Raw genomic sequence first — 21,089 nt, 5'->3', positions numbered from 1 at the left:
GCTAGAAGGAACGAATGGTATTTGCTGCAGTCAACATCAGCTGTAGTTCTGCTTTCTCAATGTGGTATAGCTCTGGCTACTAAATCCAATATGTAATGTTTAACAGAGTTCAGTCTTGTCAATCTCACGCTGCCATACTAATGAAGCAGGGAGAACCACCACCAGGGCTTTGGAAAGCACAGATAACTGGTAAAAAAGCAACACACATAGATTACTGGAATGGAATACAATGTCAGGTGATAGCTGAGCCTTGAATAGCCACAGAAGCCTATGCAGAGTTTCATTTTATCAACATAATACCAGGGTTTTCTTTCCATAGGGAGTGAGGCAGAACACAAGACACAGTACTTAAATTTCACGACTATGAGACCTTCAACAACACTCAGCACTACTATCTTACAGAAGTGCCATACATTCAAGGAAGCATGGGCTATAAACAAAAGAGCAAAAATGTACCCAGTAGTTGTATTTGTTCTGGACTATCCAGAACTTCAACAAGGGCTGCTGTCACGAGAGTTTTCCTAAGCACTGTACAGACACAGAAATTCCCCACAACCGATAAACACAGCACAAGCAGAGGACAACTGTTTAAAGAGGAACATAAGGTTTACTTTGACAGTATTAATTGAATGGAAGCAGAATTCTAAGTTAAGTTTATATATGTCACAATCTTTAACATAATCAAGACTCAAATTATTCTGGGCCACCTGTATCAAAAGCTTTTTAATCAAGAATGCAAGACTGTGATGAGCGTTTTAATGCTCTCCAAAGATTTTGCATTATTGGATAATCTTAATGCACTTGACAGTATAGTGATCAGCTTTGGGTTTAGAAGGAAGAGTATTTGAGCTGTCTTAAGATCACATGGGGATGTGAAGTGTAATAAAGGTGGAAAGCCACCAAACCAAAACCCCCAACCACGCTGCGAGACTATCAGCCAAAATCACTGATACAAGCAGTAAAGGAGATAGTATCAGTTTCTGTATATTGGCCTAAGGACATAGGTTTTCACAGGAAATACTGAAAGAGGCTCCATGTGTCAATGGAGCTGAATTCATACCCTCAAAAGAAAATAAACCCCCCCCACCTTTTCCAAAAGTGACTTTGACTGAATTTATTGGCAAATTGACCTCTTACCATGATCTTCCATCAATGCATTTAGATTGGCTTTGGTGTCCATAACATAGAATGGTAAATGACTGATCAAAAAGTCTGAGAGATTATTGCTGGAACAAGAGAGGCGAAAGGCAAGTAGGTCATCTAGTGCAGTCAGCAGACTAGCCATTTAATGGCTATCAGACAAAAGAGAGAGAAACATACATCTCCTTTACAGTTTATATATCAGAAATGCACTGCTTGTCAGAAACAGTATTTTGGGTTCTGGAGAGAATTACTCTACACAGACCATAACTAGGTCTCCAATTCAATACCCTTCTGAACTAGGTCTGCAATTCAATACCCTCCAAGACTGACAGGCAAAGTCTACAAAGAAGTTTAAAAATGCTGAGCATGGGTCACATTTGGCACTTTGGGTGCCTACTAACCTCCCTGCCTCTTTTAGTCTGAAAACTCTGTATTAGTTGCCTAAACTTCTTGCACATATAGGGCTGGTGTCATCAAACAGGAAGCATACACAACAAGTTGAGTATGACATTTCCATCTTCTGAACAAGCATAACTAGGATTCTGTTCATATTTGGCTTGGATAAACTACAGAAAAGCCCCCATGTTAAAGTGGAATTTGAGCCTTAGGGAGTAAGAGAGGAATTATATTTTCTTCTCAGTTTAAAGCTCATATTCTCTGCTTTATACTGCAGGCTGAGCTGTGAAAGCACACAGTTCACACCCTCTGGGATAAAGCTAAGCCTCTGAACAGAAAAGAAATAAAGATTCATTCAGAAGGAAGGATCATCAGTCTGACTCAGCACCTACATCACACAAACAAGAATGAGTCTTGCTTGCTTTCTAGGCCATACATCCTTACAACAGACAATCATAAGAAAAATATAAACTTAGCCAAATCTCCCTGAACCTGCACACAGAGCGTCCATGTGCAGAAAAGGTACCAGCAGCAGTAATCAATGGGAGTTAAGGTAAGATCTGAACTGTATTATGAAAAATTAGCCACAGGTGCAGCATTACTTACCAAGAACGCACAGGAGGGAGGAAGAGGAGACCAAGACTTTTATGAGAATGAACAGTTTTCAGAAAGGTAGAAGTGACTAATGTCTTCGAAGTGGGAAATGAACTTGGTCTTGCTGCTGCCCACTGCAGCAAGCAAGAGTTACTACAGCATTACCATTGCAAAGAAGCATAAGGCAGCTGCATCTTCATTCAGATACAGATTTAATAGCGCCTACACAAGAATAGAGCTTGTAAGTGGGATTTACAGACACAGCTGAAAGGACGCTTCCTCCAAAGACTAAAGAAAGTAACAGATTTGCACTTTTTTTTTTTCGCATGTAGGTATAGTAAAAAATGCCGTGACATGAAATGCACCCTGTACACAGGTAAGTCTGCAATGACAAATCCCAAAGCAGTCTGCTGTTTTACTACTAATGATTCCTGGAGACTTTGAGAAGGAATAACACCCAGTACTTTGTAACCCAGTAGCATTTCAAAAGTAAATCTCATCTGGCCGTTTGTGTGGTATTTCTAAAGTTGGCAAAGGACTAGTACAGAAGAGCTTTAGAATAAAGTAATGTCAGCAATATAATTGTCAGTAAATTTTCAGTATATGTTCTAAAAACTTTTGTTCACTGGGCCTTAAAAAAGAAGTTTGTTTTTTTCTTCCAAAAAGACAGTGCTACAGGTACATCCCAGTTCATCCTTTATGCTCATCCCTAAAGTCCCCTTGCAGTACCACTAAAGAGATACATAACTGAAAACCTGCTAGGGCATATGCTGAAGTTAATCACATACAGCCCTGAACCACTTGGGCTTCCACACATTTCTCAGTGATAGGCATACAAACTTTAGTATGGCATAGTACTGGACCTATAGGCATGAAAAGGACAAAATGTTGTCTGTATCACATAACTCTGTTGCTGTGGTTCACTGTTAGTGCTGTTATCTCCGTATGCTGTATAGCTGCACAGATTGCTAAAGAAAATTAATCTTCTCTTCAGAACATCTTCCAATTATTATTCTCTGAAGGTTCAGCAATGCTAAATTACAGCCAATAACAAACTGCACTAGTGTCAATGGAGTTAAAAACTCCAAGTTCTTTTGAGGACAAAAAACCAGATCTGTATTTCTAAATTCAGAAGTACACTTAGGAAAGGTAGTATACTGACTCATGTACTGATAATTCTACTTATGTATTAGATAACAAAGATGAATGCTGTTTTACATTCTCATATTTCTCTCAAAAATACGATCCTATGATAGCCCGTATCCAAGACTGTACCTTGTATGATCTACCACACAGGCTTCACACTGAAAAAAAATCCAGCTTTTAACTTTCACTGTCAATATCCTGTTTTACACTCCAGATTGAGCTGCAATCATTTCCGTGCAACACAAGGCACAAAGAATAAAGATACAGCAGTGAAATTTCAAGACTGTCACTCATAGTCTACTAAGTGTTTTAGGATATACTTGCACTCTACAATATTTTGAAAATTTTCTGTATTTTACACATACTAGTAGAAGATGCCAAGATTCAATATGCTTTTTAAGCACCTACTGTCTAACTGAAAACCAGCTGGCAAAGAAGTGCCTAGGAACTCTACCTGCCATTGTTTACATTTTCCTGCTGCTTGTGTTTGTACACATGTAAATCTTTTATACGGGGCAAGAAAATCCAAAGCATTTTACTGTAAATATCACCTGACACATCACATTAATGATTTTACCTTTTTGTTCCCACTCTGTGGTTTGGGGCAATATCAATTGTGTCTGTAGCTGAATCGTGCCTAACTGCCAATCCTAGGTCTGCAATGCAGCATGTTCCATTCTTTTTTACCAATATATTTTTTGATTTCAAATCTCTATGAGCAATCGCTGGTTTGCCTGTAAGGAAACAAAACGAAAACCAAAACAGAAATAACACATCTGTAAAAAAATAACTGCTACTGTTCTAAAATGGGTGCAGATTTTGTTTTATGTTACAGAATTCCTTCCAGTTCTGCTGCTTCATGTACATTAAGTTAACTCCTGAAACCATTCACTGTGGACTGGCTGCCTGTCCAGAAAAGTACCTTAAATGCCTGCCATATTACGCCACTCTACTGCTCCTATTCCTCTTCTTGCAAGTACTTACTGTGTACGCAATAATACTTGCCACAGAAAAGTTTCTAATGTCTTTGGAAACAGACACACAGTGCTGTCTCAAATCAAAGAAGATTCTAAAGGCACCATTACCTACTGCCTTTTAATAGGCATTTTGTAGGAAGGACTGTCACATCACAAAACCTGGATACACCACAGAAAGATAAAAAAAAAATCCAAATTAAGAAGTTCTATTCATTCAGATATTATGACAGGCCCCAAACAGACATTTTTCAATTCCCTCAGCTCCACAAGGGATTAACCTGAGTACCTGCACTGAGTTTAGCTGTCTTATCATCACATAAGTAGCTGTGTGCAAAGCAACTACAGGTTGAGAATGTTCTAATTAAAGAAAAGAATTATAGTAGAAAGAGCATGTATAATTTCTTAAAAAATCCAATACTACGCACATGACAGGCTGAATAGTTGTAAGATTACCTTGTGTGCCAACAATTTCCATGTGAAGATGAGCAAGACCACTAGCAGTGGACAAAGCTAATTTTATCATTCCTTCCACTGTTACTGTATACCTGTTCAGGTAATCAAAGAGTGATCCATGCTCATGATAGTCAGACACCAACCACAGCTGAGTCCATGTACCATTGTCTGCAAAACAACACTGGCATGAATACCACACATACACACACAAAACGACAAGCAAACCATATACGCCACTTTAATACAACGCTTATGAAATACAAATTATGATTTGCAAGTAGCTTCAGCCAATTAGACTCTAAAACCTTTACTTCTATCCCTGTAACATTTAAATGCCCATATAAGGGCTGGGACTACCATGCAAGATTTTCCAAATAGCTTACTGAGTATTATTTTATTTAGGCTAAAACACAGATCATAGAAATCTGATGTCACTGTGATTCTGAAGAGAACTATTTTGTAGCATTAGCCAGGCCCTGCCCGCCCATAACTTTTCTGCTTGGGGGGAACAGTGCTGAATGCATGATGTGAAATTAACCCTGTCACTGTTGGTCTAGTACAATATTGTCCAGACTACACATAACTACGAAGAACAAGACAGGCCATAATATATATGCAGATATCCCAAGAAACACAAATGACAGGTAAGAACTAAATTGTTCATTATTAAACTAGTGGACACAAAATACCTTGAAGTTTAAGCCACAGAGAGACTTTCCTGACTATTAAAGGAACAGTCAATCAGGATGGGGTAAAAGTTTGGTGGGGTTTTTTTGGTTTTTTTTGTTTTTTTTGTTACCTAAGAATTAGAAATATACCCAGAAAAAAACAATCCTGTCACAGTTCTTCCCTATTGTATGTCTTACTTGTGGCCCTTCAACCAGATTTTAAGAGGGACAGTGTTACATCCAAGCTTACATGAATAGTATTACTTACAGACAAGATGAAATGAAGTAATAAATATGGTGTCCAGCTATTAGGTGAGACATACTACATTTTCTTTACCTTGCTATATCTGAAAAGCTACGCATTTGTTCAGCTATCTAAGAACACATTCTGATGAACTTAAGTCTTCTTATACTGTTGACAGCAGTTAATTATTACCAAGTAATAATTAACCTGACCCTGAGTATTTTTGGCTGCACAGTAAACAGCATCTGCCATGAAGCTTTCAATTACAGGATATGCATTATCAAGTAATAAAAAGTAATTACATTAAGTAGTAATTACATACAGTAGCACAGCCTTCCATAACAAGATAACCTAATTTAATTCATATACACACCCTGATCAAGAATCTCAAGCAATTTCAGAACATTCAAGAACATTACATATGTTCTTGGAAACCTATTTAATTTCTGTAACGAGATTAATTAAGGTTATTTCATTTATTTGCATGAAACATGAAAGCATTTTAGATTATCAAAATCACTCAGAAGTAACAGGTTTTTCTTTTGCAGTTCTAACAAAATTTGAAATTATGAGTAAAGAAGCTTTCAGATTTGGTAGAAGACTGGTTAGTTTCAGAGAAACATTAGTGCACTTGAAGCAACATTCATCTTAGACAAGCTGCCTCTTGAAGAAAGGGATTTATAACAAATGCTCTATAAAATATATAATCGTGTTTGAATTAAAATTGAATGGACTGAATTTACTTAAGACACTTTTTTCACATTGGTATTAGCAAAACAAAAATTAGGACTTGGCATATCATATGCTTGTTTTCAAACCGAATACTAGGTTTTAAGATGTAATAGTATTGCTTGGTACAAGAGTTTCGAACCACAGACTTATGTTCCAACTTGAATTTTCAAAAGAAGTTATGAAAACTGCCTAATTGTATGTGCTCTCCAGTGTCATATAGTAAAAAGTGTTTCAAAGCAGACAGTGAAATACAATAGCCTTTTTTAGCATGCAGATAAAGTAAAAAGAAAAATACCAACCAAAAACCAAAGGAAAAGGATTGAAAAGATCAGACAGAGATAGGATCTATAACTAGAAAACTCTTAGAAATGAGGTACTCAAGGAGATGTCAGGGAAAATACTTTTGTCTGTGGCTGAAAGAGGGCTGGTACTTTGTCAGTGAACAGTTTGACTATCTCAATGTGATAGTCATATGATTAAATTAATGAAAAGTGCTTGAGCTGTGTAGATTAGCAAGATCTTCCAGGCAAACTGCTAAGGCTAAACCAGAGCTTTAGAAAGAGTAAATATCTCAAATATTACTTTTCTCAAGATAAAGGAATTCTGCTCATTTCTCCAAAGCATACTGCCTGATATTATTCTTGGGGATCTACTTATCACATAAGGTAGTCTGAACAAAACTTTCAGTTAGTCAAGTGCAGCTTTCAATTAAGGAGAATGTATGGAGAGGCTTAAGTATTTTAGTGCACAAAATTATCTGAAAGTGTGCAGTACAAGACTTCACCTTACTTGCAACATGACTACAGACAGGTATGATTACAGACAACTAATCAAGGGAAGCCTTTAGTACTGTAAACAGAGGTTGCTGCCTGCTGCCACTCCTCTTCTGCTAGTAGAATATTGCAGATAATTGTAAAGTGTATCGGGGACTACTTAAGTATCTAGGTTAAAAAGAACAAAACAAAAAACCCACCCAAAACCCAGACTATCTTCTTAGATGTTTCAAAACAAGGCAACACATGGTCCAGGAAGTAATTTCCATGACCCAGCAGTATTTGAAAGTTAGTATACACTCTTGGATAAGTAAAGAGCTAACCAGAACACAAACATGCTAGCCAGACAGAACACAACTGCAGTTAAAATAATTTACTGATTTCCAGCAGCACCTACCCCAGTGAATTTTGGGATGGGAAAGCAGACAGGACCAGCACCTGTAGCCTTATATGGTATATGAATACCATATAATCAAGCGGAGGTAGAGAATGAGATGCGAGAATGTGCCATTAAGGCACATGGAAAGACTGAACAATGTAGCATAACAAGGAGTCAAGACAGCAGTTTAGTCACAAGCTTTGACTCCACCATCTGAGCTGAACACCACCAATTTAGCTAATCTACCTGCACTTGTAAACACTTTCTAATCTTATACATGAACCTTTCTACTTGAAGGAACCCCCACAATTTTACAACTACAATGGCCAGCGAGATGTCCCCCAGCAGCTGTGAAAAATAAGCAGTTGTGTGAAGAGGAGAGACCTAATTAATGCCTTTGCTGGTAGAAAGATTTGCATCATTAACACTGGCCCAAACTTACAGCACAAGCTACGTGCCAGGAGGCAAGAGTCCTAAGCATTCATGATGGATACATGAGAACCTGCTCCTGAGAATTCTACATGTATCACCAAAGCCTTCAGCAAGCACTGAGTTGGGATTGCGAAAGTAACCATTTTACTGCTCCATCTCTGTAGTTAACTTTGCAAAGTCTCAGGTGAGATTCTTAGTCTCATGACTTTGTGCATTCCAGCTAGGCTGTAGTAACTCCTGAATGCATTCAACAGTACACCTTATGGAGAAATCAGAAGGCGCATCAAAAGAAGAGTGACCAGCAGGTCGAAGGAGGTGATCCTGCCCCTCTACTCTGCTCTCGTGAGACCCCACTTCGAGTACTGTGTACAGTTCTGGTGTCCTCAACAGAAAAAGGATATGAAACTGTTTGAACAAGCCCAAAGGAGGGCCATGAGGATGATCAGGGGGCTGGAGCACCTCCTGTATGAAGACAGGCTGAGAAAGTTGGAGCTGCTCAACCTAGCGAAGAGAAGGCTGCACGGAGACCTCATAGCAGCCTTTCAGTATCTGAAAGGGGCCTGTAAGGATGCTGGGGAAGGACTCTTCATTAGGGACTGTAGTGACAGGACAAGAGTTAACAGGTTAAAACTTAAACAGGGGAAGTTTATATTGGATATAAGGAAGAAGTTCTTTACTGTAAAGGTGGTGAGGCACTGGAATGGGTTTCCCAGGGAAGTTGTGAATGCTCCATCCCTGGCAGTGTTCAAGGCAGGGTTGGACAGAGTCTTGGGTGACATGGTTTAGTGGGAGGTGTCCCTGCCCATGGCAGGGAGGTTGAAACTAGATGATTTTAAGGTCCTTTCCAACCCTAACTATTCTATGATTCCATGAAATGGATGCAAATCCATTAAAGCTATTATTGCTGTGAACTAATACTTCATCTTGCCCCTGGCACCTAATAAGCATTTAGCAGTTAGAACCAGCATCTATAGTGGAAGAAAATAGGTGGGTTTTAAGCCAGTGGTCTCTAAAGACATACTGTGGTACACTTGCTCCTTTCAGAGTATCATGACAGTGCACACCTGACAAACTCGAAGAACTACTTCCATAATGGTCCCTCTCCACTATGTTCTCCAATTTAATGGGATACAGGTGGCCTAAAGTATTCTAACAAGAGCTGAAGTATTAACTTCAATATTCAGGACTTCCAAATGCTTAACCTAGAGAGAGAATGGTGTGTATATCTTTCCTCACTGAGAGGATGCAGGTGGTTATACTCAGAATTCTTCATCAGTGGGTTAAAAATAATAATCCAGCTTTCCACATCTGTTCAGAGAGCAATGCTGTTAGAAAATATAGCCAAGAACAGCAGCATTTTCAAAACATGTCTTTACTCATTTCTCAATTACCAATTAATTCTCAAGAAAACGGGAGTCTTGCCATAACCCCTAAAGTCTCAAATAATGGCATGACCTATCAACTAAGGATTTTTTCTTTGTGTGTACAGCATATCAACAACAGAATCAAGGAATAATGTTATATCAAACTATATTATATCACAAGGAACCTAAAGATGACTAAGCCAAATGGAATTTCTTCCTATTGCATCTGAAACCTGCACCAGCACTCAAGAAATTATTTTAGGAACCTACTTATTCTGGAAATCTTCCTTGTAACTCTTCCACACAGTAGTCAAATATATTTTTTAGACAAACTATCTACGGGTTTGGGGCAAAATGGGAGCCTGGTATGCTTAACCACAGAGAGATTTTGTTAAAAGTCATAGCTAAGGTATTGCAATATATCCTTTAAGCTTTTCAGTGAGACATAGTATCTAAGGCTTCTGCAGAGGTGGATTTCCATTTATGTCTTTAATGCAACTGCTCTATTAATTTTAAACCCAGGCTGAAGAAACTCCAATAGGTCCATCAGAAAAATTCAAGCTCTCACAGGTGCTAGTAATATCCAATCCAACCTTAGGCATGAAAGTAAGATAGTTTCTAATGGTAAGCATAATAAATTGCAGGAAAACATTGCCTGGCATGCTACAGATCTGCAAGCTGTTGGAGATTTGGTAGGAGCTAGCCCTTTCCTGGAGAAGGGAAGTGTTACACACAACCTCTTTGGTTCTGTTCCAATTCTAGAGATCTGTAGAGATGTAGAAACTTGACATTAATCTACTGATAATTAAAAATAACTCTATTTCTGTGTGTATTTCAACTACGCTAAACTATTTAGGAATTTCCCACAAAACTGAGAGCCCTTTTAGAAGCCAAGGATGTCTGTGGATTCTTGACTTCCCCCTAGCATGACAGAATTTTCTGTCAGTGCTTTCTCTGCAAAAAAAGTCAAAAGCCACTTATGGTGAAACATGTAATTTCAGATTAAAACAACTGAATGAAACAGTATAACATTTTAGCTCCTCTTAATGTAAGAAATTCAAAACTTCTGTTGGTTTTGACAAATTCTTGTGTCTAAAACTGGACAGCAGGAAAACCCAGGAAACTCATCTGACTGAAACTTCAACAAATCAAGTTAAAAAAAAAAATAAAAATGTTTAAACTGCTCCTCTTAGTGGATGCTTAAAAGCTTATAAGGAGAGCTTCAGGAAACAGGTATAATTTTTCATACTAGGAACAAACCAGTAATTCCCCTTTTCCAAATTCTCTTCTAGCTGGAGTTCTTATTTAATAACTTCTCACATCTCAGCCTTAAAACAAATTCTCTAACTCCTATTTTCTATTAGGACAACAGGATTAGACATCACCTCTTTCGGTCCCACAAATCTATCTTATTAGGCTATAAGGGAAGTACAGGTACATGTATTCAGCAGATGTGTGTGCTGACAGGACAAGGCATTTCCTTTTTGGTACCAATCTTAGCCAGTAGTTTAACCTGCTTGGAGAAATCATATTAAATATGCAATAAAAGTTAAAAATTAAACAAAGCATGTTTTCCAGAAAAAGGAAAATTTATTTTTTTCCTTCATAAAGGCTATGAGAAGCCTGTCAAAACCTGAAATCTCTAGTAACAAGATTTTTTTTTTCTACTCTAATTGGACCCTCACAACTTTATTTTCCGCCCCATTTACCATCTATTCTGAATACACGATCAGCAAAATGAATTCATAGTATCACTAACCTTTGTTGTCTGCAGCTATAAATCCAAGAATGTTTTCATGCCTTAGCATAACTGTTTGATAAATTTCTGCTTCGCGAAACCATGAGCGTTCCTCTCTTGAAGAGAAGATCTTCACAGCAACTTCTTCTCCTCTCCACTTCCCTCGCCAGACTTCTCCGAAACGACCCTTACCAATGCTTTCTTGAAGTACTATAGTTCTTGCAATTGTTCTTTGCACAAGTAAAGGTAAACCTAAAAAGAAGATTTAACATTAAAAAGCATTCTAACAAAATAAACACTTACGGTAAGTATTAAATGTAAGATCCAGCCATAACATATTTCTCTTAGAAGGTACATAAACTCTCTTAAGATTTTAAGAGCTTCTTGTGAACTGCTAACTAGTATGATGCTGCCTTCAACCTTAAAGGCCAGCAAAACAAGATGTTATACTACAAACTGCCTCTACAGAAGAAGATACAAACTTCCTTTCAGTTCAGAATTTTGATGGTTTAATTCAAACCATGAAGCAACTGGGATCAGGATTGAGGTTTAGGGGTTTGGGTTTTTTGGGGGGGGGGGGGGGGGGGTTAGGGCAGGAGGGCAATTGGATCTGCCCATAACTCGCAGTTCAAGAGCACTTCTAAGTTAAAATTAAACCATGCTTATCAGAAATACTGTCAAAAGTTTACGCTCATGCCCAAGTACACCAGCAGCCTGTCAGCACTCTCAAGCCAGCGTAAAATAGGAAAACATTCTTGTAACACAAGCTTCCCATTTCACAGGCCATTCTTGTAAACCTCACTGTAATTATACTTGAGAAAAATACTTACATTCATGAAGGTTGTATAGCTTTGGAATATCTACATGCTTCCAACTCACAGCACCTCATACCATGCTTCAGTAAGTTTATACAAGAAACAAGGAGCACTGGCATCCCCCAACCATAGCTGGTTTATTTTAAACCCTTCCTGTTGTAACTGCAAAGCTTATCACACGAATCTGTGGTGATACTAAGCTGCAGGATGAATGCAGCCAGGTTATCTGCTCACAATAAGCTCTTTTGGTATAGGATTATTTCACTTAAATAAAACACTTTACAAAGTAATCTATTACTCCATAATCACTGTTACAATAGCTGATAGAAGAACATCTGCATATGCTATAGAAAATAAATACCAACTAATAGCTCAAATAACTACTTTGAGTCCATCTCGGGTCATTCTTTGCTAGTAACAGCACTGAAAGGACATCTGATCTGGTAAGCAGCATTGCCATGCTTGTATCTCAGTCTGAGGAGTGCAACCTAAAACACAGCAGTGTACAGAGCAATTCTTCAAGACTTACAGACCTACAGGAATTTTCTGTATGACCTGTACTGACAACATAACTACATGAAATAAGGGGAAAAAATGGACACCATGCCAGTGATTAATTATTGTCAGGTGCTGTGATAATTCCTACTGAGAAAGTTAATTTTTTTTGCTGTAACAGCCTCAGGTTCACGGTACTGTGTGCCCAAACTGTAAAGGCTCATCTGTGAAGCCTAACTTGCATTCCTTATAGACAAACTCTTGAAATGTAGAAAAAGCCAGGCTAGAAAAACCATGGGACCAAACCAAACCCTAAAAATGTATAATTTGACTTTGTTGGCCAGAGAAAGCTTTCTGCTTAGTACTTATGTGCTATGGCAAATTCCACTGAGAAATGGTAAAAACAAGCCTATTTCCTACAAGTGAAATGGGCAAGATGCCTAATATTTGTTCTACGGCTGTTTCAGTAAACTGTACATTTTGAGTTTCAAATGTATTTTTTCAGAGTTGCTGTGCCATTTACAGACATGCCTTCTTGCTTAAGAAAGATGTCAAAGGGTATCAGTGAACCTCTAAACAGATAGCTACTAAGCTCTAAACCTTCCAGACATGAAGCACTTCAACTTCACATTACAAGTGCCCAAACATCACATTAACATGTCACAGTACAACAAACTCCCTGCTAACTGATCTACCCACTGTGCTCCTATAGTTACTTTTGCAGTATTTACAAGATTCAACTCGCCTCTCTTTTTTGCAACTGTGCTTTCTCCTACTACTGCTGCTGAACAAAATTGTAAGACTGCAATCCATATTTATCTTACATCCATAAGAATTCCTTACAGACTTTGTTGTAACTGAGCAGTCTCTTCATTTTGCTATAGAGGAAACACAGCCCTGTATCACCAAGAACTTGAGCAACTGCTTTACTGCAAACCAGACTGCCTGAAAAGGAGCTAACTGGCAATAGCTACAACACCAGCCTTTGACATACACATTGGGCACAACTGTACTGCAAGCTCTTGAAGTACCGCTTCTTTTAACTGTGCATGAAGATGATGGTCAGTTTGCTAGTCAAGACCCTGTTAAATTCAACAGCAGCTCAGAACATTTAGCACCTTTTCTTCAGCCATAGTCACCCAATTTATCCCTGAAACCTTTATCATCATCTTCATACATCATAACAAAGTACCCTCAATCAAACCTTCTGACAGTTTAACAGTTGTCATTTGTAAGTTGGAAAGTAACAGCTGACCATCCCAATCTATCTATATAGTATGTAGTTGATACTTAAAGAGATTTCCATCATGATCTGAAAATTGTTCTCAGCTCCAAAAGACTTCGAAATCCTTCTCTTAAAAGCTGTAGGTTCAGCAGAAGAATGCATTTCTGGTGTTTCATCAATTCCTTTCATCAAGCCTCTAGCTCTTTCAGGTCTTGATTGTCATGAAACAACAAGGCAATACTAACACAAGTCAAGACTGAATAACAGCTTACTATCCATCATTGCAGAAAATGAATCCTACTTCCCTTTTGAGTAGGAACCTCATTTTTAGAGTTTTGTTCAGTTCTATTTTATATGCTTTTCTTCAACAATACCACAAACCAAAACTGGCAGAATCCTTTTTATTTGACTTCAATCCCTTCTGGTCCCTCAGCATGAATTTTAAAGTAGAACATCTACTTTAGGTCACTAGACTAAACACTTCCTCAGCTGTGCCTCTTAGGTCTGGATTATTTTGTCTGTTCTGTACATTTCCATTATGTTTCTTGCAACCTCTTGCCTAGCAGCATTCCTTTCACACAGTTAAGTTTGACAGGGTTAAGCACTATGATAACTAGCAGCTCTGAATTTTCTCCCTCCAGTGACCATGCCCCTCACCCCAGTTTATCCCATAAATGTACAGTCTTCTCAACGAGATTCAACTGCTGCAGGCATATTTCAGAACACAAGAAAATTAACAGTGCAAGTGCTAAGGCACTGTGAATTTAGATAGTCACTGACTGACTAATTTTGAAACAAGGTGATAAAAGTCATTGCAAATACATACGCTGCCAACAGTACAGAAAAGTACTTGAAGCACCTCCTATCCCACTGCCATAATTCCACGGCACCCAACATGAGAAGGACACGGACCTGTTTGAGTGAGTCCAGAGGAAGCCACAAAGATGCTCCAAGGGCTGGAGCACCTCTCCTAGAGAGAGGCTGAGAGAGCTGGGCTTGTTCAGCTTGGAGAAGGCTGCAGGGAGACCTCATAGCAGCCTTCCAATATCTGAAGGGAGCCTACAAGGATGCCAGAGAGGGACTCCTCATCAGGGGCTGTAGTGATAGGACAAGGGGTAATGGGTTCAAGCTGAAAGAGGGTAGACAGAAATTAGATATAAGCAAGGAATTCTTTACTGTGAGGGTGGTGAGGCACTGGCACAGGTTGCCCAGAGAAGTCGTGGCTGCCCCATCCCTGGCAGTGTTGAAGGCCAGGCTGGATGGGGCTTTGAGCAACCTGGTCTAGTGGAAGGTGTCCCTGCCTCTGGCAGGGGGTTGAAACTAGATCATCTTTAAAGTCCCTTCCAACTCAAACCATTCTAGGATAATAAAAGGGAAGTACAGATTGCTAAATAAAGCTAATACTTCTCTTACAAACAGATTCACAACATGGAACTCGTTGCAGCTTAACTTAAGAGATCACTTCTAAGGAAACATCCAGTCTTGTTTTACAGGGAACACAACCTTCTCTTTCATCATTAGCTAGTGCTCAAATACTGCAGCAGGTAAGGTGCTCTGGCAGTCTAGACCAGCTTGAGTGTCTTGAAGATCTGAAAACAAAGTAATTCTCCAGCATGCTGCTTTTACTTAAAATGTAATTCACAAATAGGCAAGGGAAGAGTCAGTAGTTTCTAACCATTTGCTCTGGAGGAAGAATCCTAAGTTTCTTCTAACTGGGATTCCCCACTTTTCAAGAGCGTATTTTGAAGGAGCACTTCCAGAGTCTTCAAACACGAAGAGAGGCTCAGAAACACCACAGGGAGGAAGGCCAGAGGAAAAGGAAGGAATATTCCTGATAACAAGCAGAAAGACCAATTGACAACTAAGTCTGAATTAACATTATCATAGGCCTGATTTCTGATACAAAGAAGTGTGGGAAAGCAGCAATGCAGAAAGTGGCAGAAGTGCTGTGATTATCTGAGAAGTTAAAAGGGAACTATCAACTAGACAGTACTTTAAAAAAACATACACCTGCTCTTTTAAGTTCTTTGTTTGTTTGGGTTCCCCTCTCTCCATTACATTTCTTTTCAGCTTTCTTTAAGAAAAGTCTGTACCTGCAGATATTAAGAGTTTTATGCTCCTAATAATGTAACAACTATATATCATAGGTTCTTGCATTCCAAGAAATGTAAATCGCCAACTCCTTCACATTCTCCAAGTCTCTTAATTCTGTATACCCCTCCTAGAAAGGACATAACTGGAGGAGTAGGTCCAGCGTTTGCATTTATCAAGTTCTAGCCCAATATACTGGAACACCTATTTCATTTAATCTATAATCATTTTCATTATTTGAGTAGTTATCGCTATTAGTAAATGAAAAATTTAAGATTACCACAAACTACTAAAGCTCCAGTTCTAACCAGAGAGCAGCTTACCCCTATCAAATCTTATTTGGACACTTTCTCAATTGAAACAACCCCCTTAGACACTCAGCGCAACCTAACCTTCTTCAGTGAAGATATGGCTGAAGATTACTCTTTATTTAAACTATATTCTAAATATGCTCAGCTAAGTTACATTGATTTTACCTGATAGAGCAATGGACTCTGAACAGTTTTACCAGTTACTGCCTTTGAGAAAGAAACACAACCTAGATGCTTAGGTTTTGTTGATATAAATCTTTTCAGTTATGGAAAATTAAAAAATACATCAATTGAGAATCAAACACCGATATTTCTTTGCAGAAAGTATGCTGAAAGGGCATGTATAATTCAGCACATACATTTGCAAGTAGTTGGAATAATTTTCAGTATTATTTAATCTTTCTATATAGTAGAAAGTTGATAAGAGGTTGCAGTACACAATCTGATGTCTCTCTCCTTAACGTGGACCAGAAATTATATAATTTATAAAATTATTTATATGACACATCATCCCCTATCAACACCTATTAAGCCGTATTTCTGTGACACAGACCACCACAATCCTATAGGCAACAATGTCAAGATTATGACAGCAAAGACTATATGCAGTGAACAGACTATTACATCATCTTCCAGAGCAACACATGTTAAAGTCAGAATTAGAACAAAAATTCATGAAATCGAGGGACAGAAATTGTTCAGACATGGTCTGCATACTCCATCCATTCTATACACATAGCTACTGCTACTTGCAACTCAAAAAAGATCTTCAGTAAGGAGAGAACTGGCTAAAATATTAACTCAGAATTCAGAATATTATTCATATTCCGATAGCTACAGATATAAATGAATTTTCAGGTTAAAGATAAAAACTTCACAAATTATCTCAAAACCACAGAAGACAGTAATATATATATGCCATGCAGAACAAAAAGGTGAATGACTGATCTTACTAATAGAGAAAACAAAACATTTACAATAGCTTGACAGTCCCTGCATATCAGACTGCAATCTCAGAAAGAGAAACACTAGCAGCAACTCAGTATCTTTTATTTCACTTATTTCCATACTCTGAATTTCCACTGATACTGAATGAATCTGCATGGAAGTAGCTTTTCTAGTAATTTCTCCAGTTAATTGCAAGTTTAAGTAGATTTGACAATATAAAAAAATTGATGCCTTATAAGTTTCTTAAAACCAGAACAATTACTACTAAAAGTGCGACATTACCTGACCCAGAGCCTGAAGTTGTCATATCATAAATCAAATCCTTTAAAGTAGTTCCTTCCGATATAAAGGGACGATCCAATGAGGGATCTTCTTCACTTGGCACACGATGATGAATTACAGTACGATTATGACAAAGATACAGAATCAACATTAGTGAAATGCAGACAAAGCACACAGGTCCAGCAATGACAGCAGCCAGTTCCACGGGTCCTAGATTAGAAGCTGGTTTTCCTGGAGTAGGGCCTGACAGTAAAAACAAAAGAAAATAGTAAAACCACTTCTTTCTTTTTATGATACTAAATTGACTGTATTTTGCAGTAATCTGCAAATTATTTCAATGTATTGTTTATAACTTTTGCACAGTAACTCTTTCAAGAATCAAAATAAGTATTACAAAGGCACAAAAGCAACTATGTGCTTACTCACAGTTTCCATTTACTTTGCATATAGGTCTTCAACACTGTCCCTAACATCCCTATCCAGAAGATTAAATTTCTTGTTCCAAATATCTTTAAATTTTATTTGCAGAATCTAAGGTGTATTTTATGCCTTCAAACTCACCTCCAACTTCAAAACTGAAGCTTCTACTCTTACAGAATTTTCTATTTAAAAAAAAAATACCCCCCCCCAAATAAGTTAAAACCCCTTACCTGGTGTTGGAATTGGAAGTTCTATTTTATTGCAGTAGTCTCTGTCACAGCAATGAGGGAAAGTAAAGACTCCATCTCTGGAGGAGTGGGCACAAACAAATGGTCTGTCTCGGGGAATCAGATCAATCTCTGCTATACACATACTATTGTGTATTACTTTGTCTGCAGTTCGTGTTACTGAGGTAAAACACAGCCCATCTGTCACACATGTAAAGTTGTCTTTCGTGCATAGGTGGCAGTAACACCGTAATGCTGTGTTGAAAAAAAACATGAATGTTAGTATTGGTACATGTTCTGAGCCAAGAAATAACTTGAAGGACTAAAGAAATAGAGTTCAAACCACCATGAGGCCTATGATCTTTTTGGTTGCGTAAACACAGAACTGCAGCATTGAAGAACAACACAAGGCTTTTTAGCAGGACAAAAAACAAAATTAGGAGGTGATCAGATGAAAGTAAAATTTATAGCGGACATAATCTCTCCTTATACAATTACGTAGTAACAGAGAAAGGCTGCAATCCTAGATGTTCCTCCAGGTGAAGGAGTTTCATTACAGATCCTCATAGTAAAGTTCTGGACTTTTTAACACCACCACATCCTCTACAACATGGCAATTTGCTGTTTTCATACTGAATACAAATAATGCCTTTTTTTTTTTTTTCCGCAACAATCAGGGGAATAGCTTCAGTAAGTGACAAATAAGAATGCTGCTGGCTACCTAAGATTAATACTTTACACATGACTTGATGGCTTCAACTTTGCACCAAGGAAAGGTCATATAAAGGCTTAATCCTCATTAAAAATACAAACCCTGAATGACCAAAGAACATATGCTTTCATGCAAGCAGAAAATGGTTTAGACTTGCTATTTATGAAGCCACAGGAAAACACTGCTTTGCATTACTCAAGTTGCTGGTTTACTAAAGCTATCAATTGCACTAGAAAAGGAGAAGGCATGGGTAGGGAAGCAGGAATGACAGACTAATCACATCTAAGATGATCAGGTTACATTCTTTACATTGCAGAAGTTGTTGGAGATGGAAGTTTACTATTTCAGCTTTCTTTCTCCATATTTCTCCATTCTTCCTGCATTTACAGGACCAAAGCCAGATAGGGAATGGTGCAGTAGCAACAATAAAAATATCAATACACTGACTTGTTCATCTGTGGAGACCAAAGGTTTGCATAGAGCTTGTGTACATGCACACAGAAAGATTAAAATACAGAAATTTAGACAAATTTACAATCTTAAGCATCCACACCCCAAATACAAAAATGTGCTGAGCCATAAACAAGCCTCTCTCAAGGGTGTGAGGATTAACTGGTGGCAAAGCAAAAGATGCCCCAAAATCTGAAATTTGTGTGCTTTACTTAAATTCACAAGTTTAAGGTAATCACCTGAACTGTCTCTGATTTTACACTCTCCTCAATCACTGGATATCACAGATTTAAATAAATGGCAATCTAATCTCAAATACACATTCCATCTCAAAGTCTTGATTCCATTTCTCTGAAAATACCTCCTTCCCCTCAGATCTTGAGTCAAAACATATTACTGACAATCATCCTCTACTGTTAGAGTAAAAACATGGTAAAGTATCTGCTTTATGCTGTAGCATAAAGTATACGGTACAGAACGAAAACCCGTGTTTCTAAGAGATTCATCAGCCCACAGACCAATCAGAAAAAAAAAGGAGGGGAGGAAGGCAGAAATGGAATTGCAAAATTATTTTGTATTAAGATTACTGAAAAAATAATTAGAATATATATAAAATGAGAACTGGCACATGGGAAGGTAAAGCTTCTTTAGAGTACCACTTCTTGAAGATATAATTTCGCACACCCCCATCAGAGTAGTAAGGCAAGTCTTATTCTGAGTTTAACTATGAGAAAATTAAACAGTTATTTTCCTGTCAGTGTCCCTTTGGTAATTTACACTTTATTTTTAAACCCGTTAAAGCATTAAAGTTTCCTAAAATATTCACACATTGATATTTCTTTCAACTTTCTTAACAAGCAGGACTTTATCTCACTGCATCCTCCATGACTTTTTTTCCTATTTAAATAATATTCTTGGCTCATCATAACAGCACATGCATCTGAATGCCTACAGTAAGAGACATTATTCAGTAAGATATATTTACATTGGGTCACTGTACAAAGACCAAGTTACTTGAAGTGAAAAATGAGGTTTGGGTTGACCTTGTTACACTTACTCATATTCCTGACCTGGTGAAGTTATAGAGACACACTGATACCACTATGACTAAATAAGCATTTGGTGTCTTATCTTCCTCATTCATTTTGTTCCCACCTCTCTTTTGCTACAGAATTCCCAATGAATGTAATTTGATACAATTTGTACTTCTGCTCCACCTTGATGCCAGTACCTTCTAATCTCCTGTCAAAACACAGTACACTGTCACACACAACTGAATAGTTTCCTCAGCACAAATGTATCCTTACTTCCTTCTGAAGCTACTCTCCCCCTGCCTTAAAAGGAGAAAACAATACCTAATCAGATGAATAACCAAAGCTTCTAGGAATACAGGTTTCTGCTGCTCTCTAGTGGGCACACTCTTAAAAATAAATAAAAAATCAACAACATTAAAAAATTCTTCAGCCCCCTTCCTACTCTTACCACTAACAATTCTTCATGCCTTCCAACTTAAGTGGAAAATAATTGAATTTCCATATTTTCTAACAGGAAAGCTAACTCAGCATCTTCAGCAACAATCCATTCCAGAAGAAAACAGAACTCAAATATCCTTGCCTATGTCTCACTCTCCCATTATCTATGTGTAAAAGAACAGACTATGACTATGTGAATACACTGTAGATTAGATTTGCCATCAATGGGATGAGGAAATGTCAATTACCAACTGTAGTTAAATCACTTCATTTCTATAAGGAAGTGTTTTCACTTGTAACTGATCTCAAAGAGAAAAATACCATGCCATTGTCCTCTTGGAGATGTAAATTTTTATGGTTTCCAGGTAGTCCAATATTTTTCTCCAAAAAGCATTATAGCAATTAAAAATAAGTCAGAGAGAAACCAGTCAGGTCTCCAACTTCACTTGAATGAATACATACATTTGTAAAATGGGTTGACAGCAGCATGTGATAAGAGAATGACAACTCTGAAGTAAGCTAATTTTCCAGAGCCAGGAATATGGAATCATAGAATCATAGAATAGTTAGGGTTGGAAAGGACCTTAAGATCATCTAGTTCC

At 37.9% G+C, this 21,089-nt stretch overlaps 1 protein-coding gene across 1 annotated transcript in view; it reads right to left on the bottom strand.

The window, feature by feature from the left end:
• Positions 1–21,089, bottom strand: part of TGFBR1 (transforming growth factor beta receptor 1) — a 36,168-nt gene that overhangs the window by 6,917 nt on the left and 8,162 nt on the right. The window contains exons 2-6 of the mRNA XM_057424256.1: positions 17,857–18,108; positions 17,207–17,449; positions 11,061–11,291; positions 4,710–4,877; positions 3,857–4,013 (exon numbers count right to left, since the gene is read on the bottom strand). Of these exons, the coding sequence (XP_057280239.1) occupies positions 3,857–4,013; positions 4,710–4,877; positions 11,061–11,291; positions 17,207–17,449; positions 17,857–18,108 (1,051 nt within the window). The remainder of the gene's footprint in view (positions 1–3,856; positions 4,014–4,709; positions 4,878–11,060; positions 11,292–17,206; positions 17,450–17,856; positions 18,109–21,089) is intronic.

Source organism: Pezoporus wallicus, unplaced genomic scaffold, assembly GCF_028554395.1.
Source record: "Pezoporus wallicus isolate ANWC-B61680 ecotype Strahan unplaced genomic scaffold, APGP_CSIRO_Pwel_v1 contig_5485, whole genome shotgun sequence".
NCBI classification, from domain to species: domain Eukaryota; kingdom Metazoa; phylum Chordata; class Aves; order Psittaciformes; family Psittacidae; genus Pezoporus; species Pezoporus wallicus.
The sequence above is the reverse complement of the archived record's forward strand: the minus strand, read 5'-3'. Positions and strand labels throughout refer to the sequence as shown.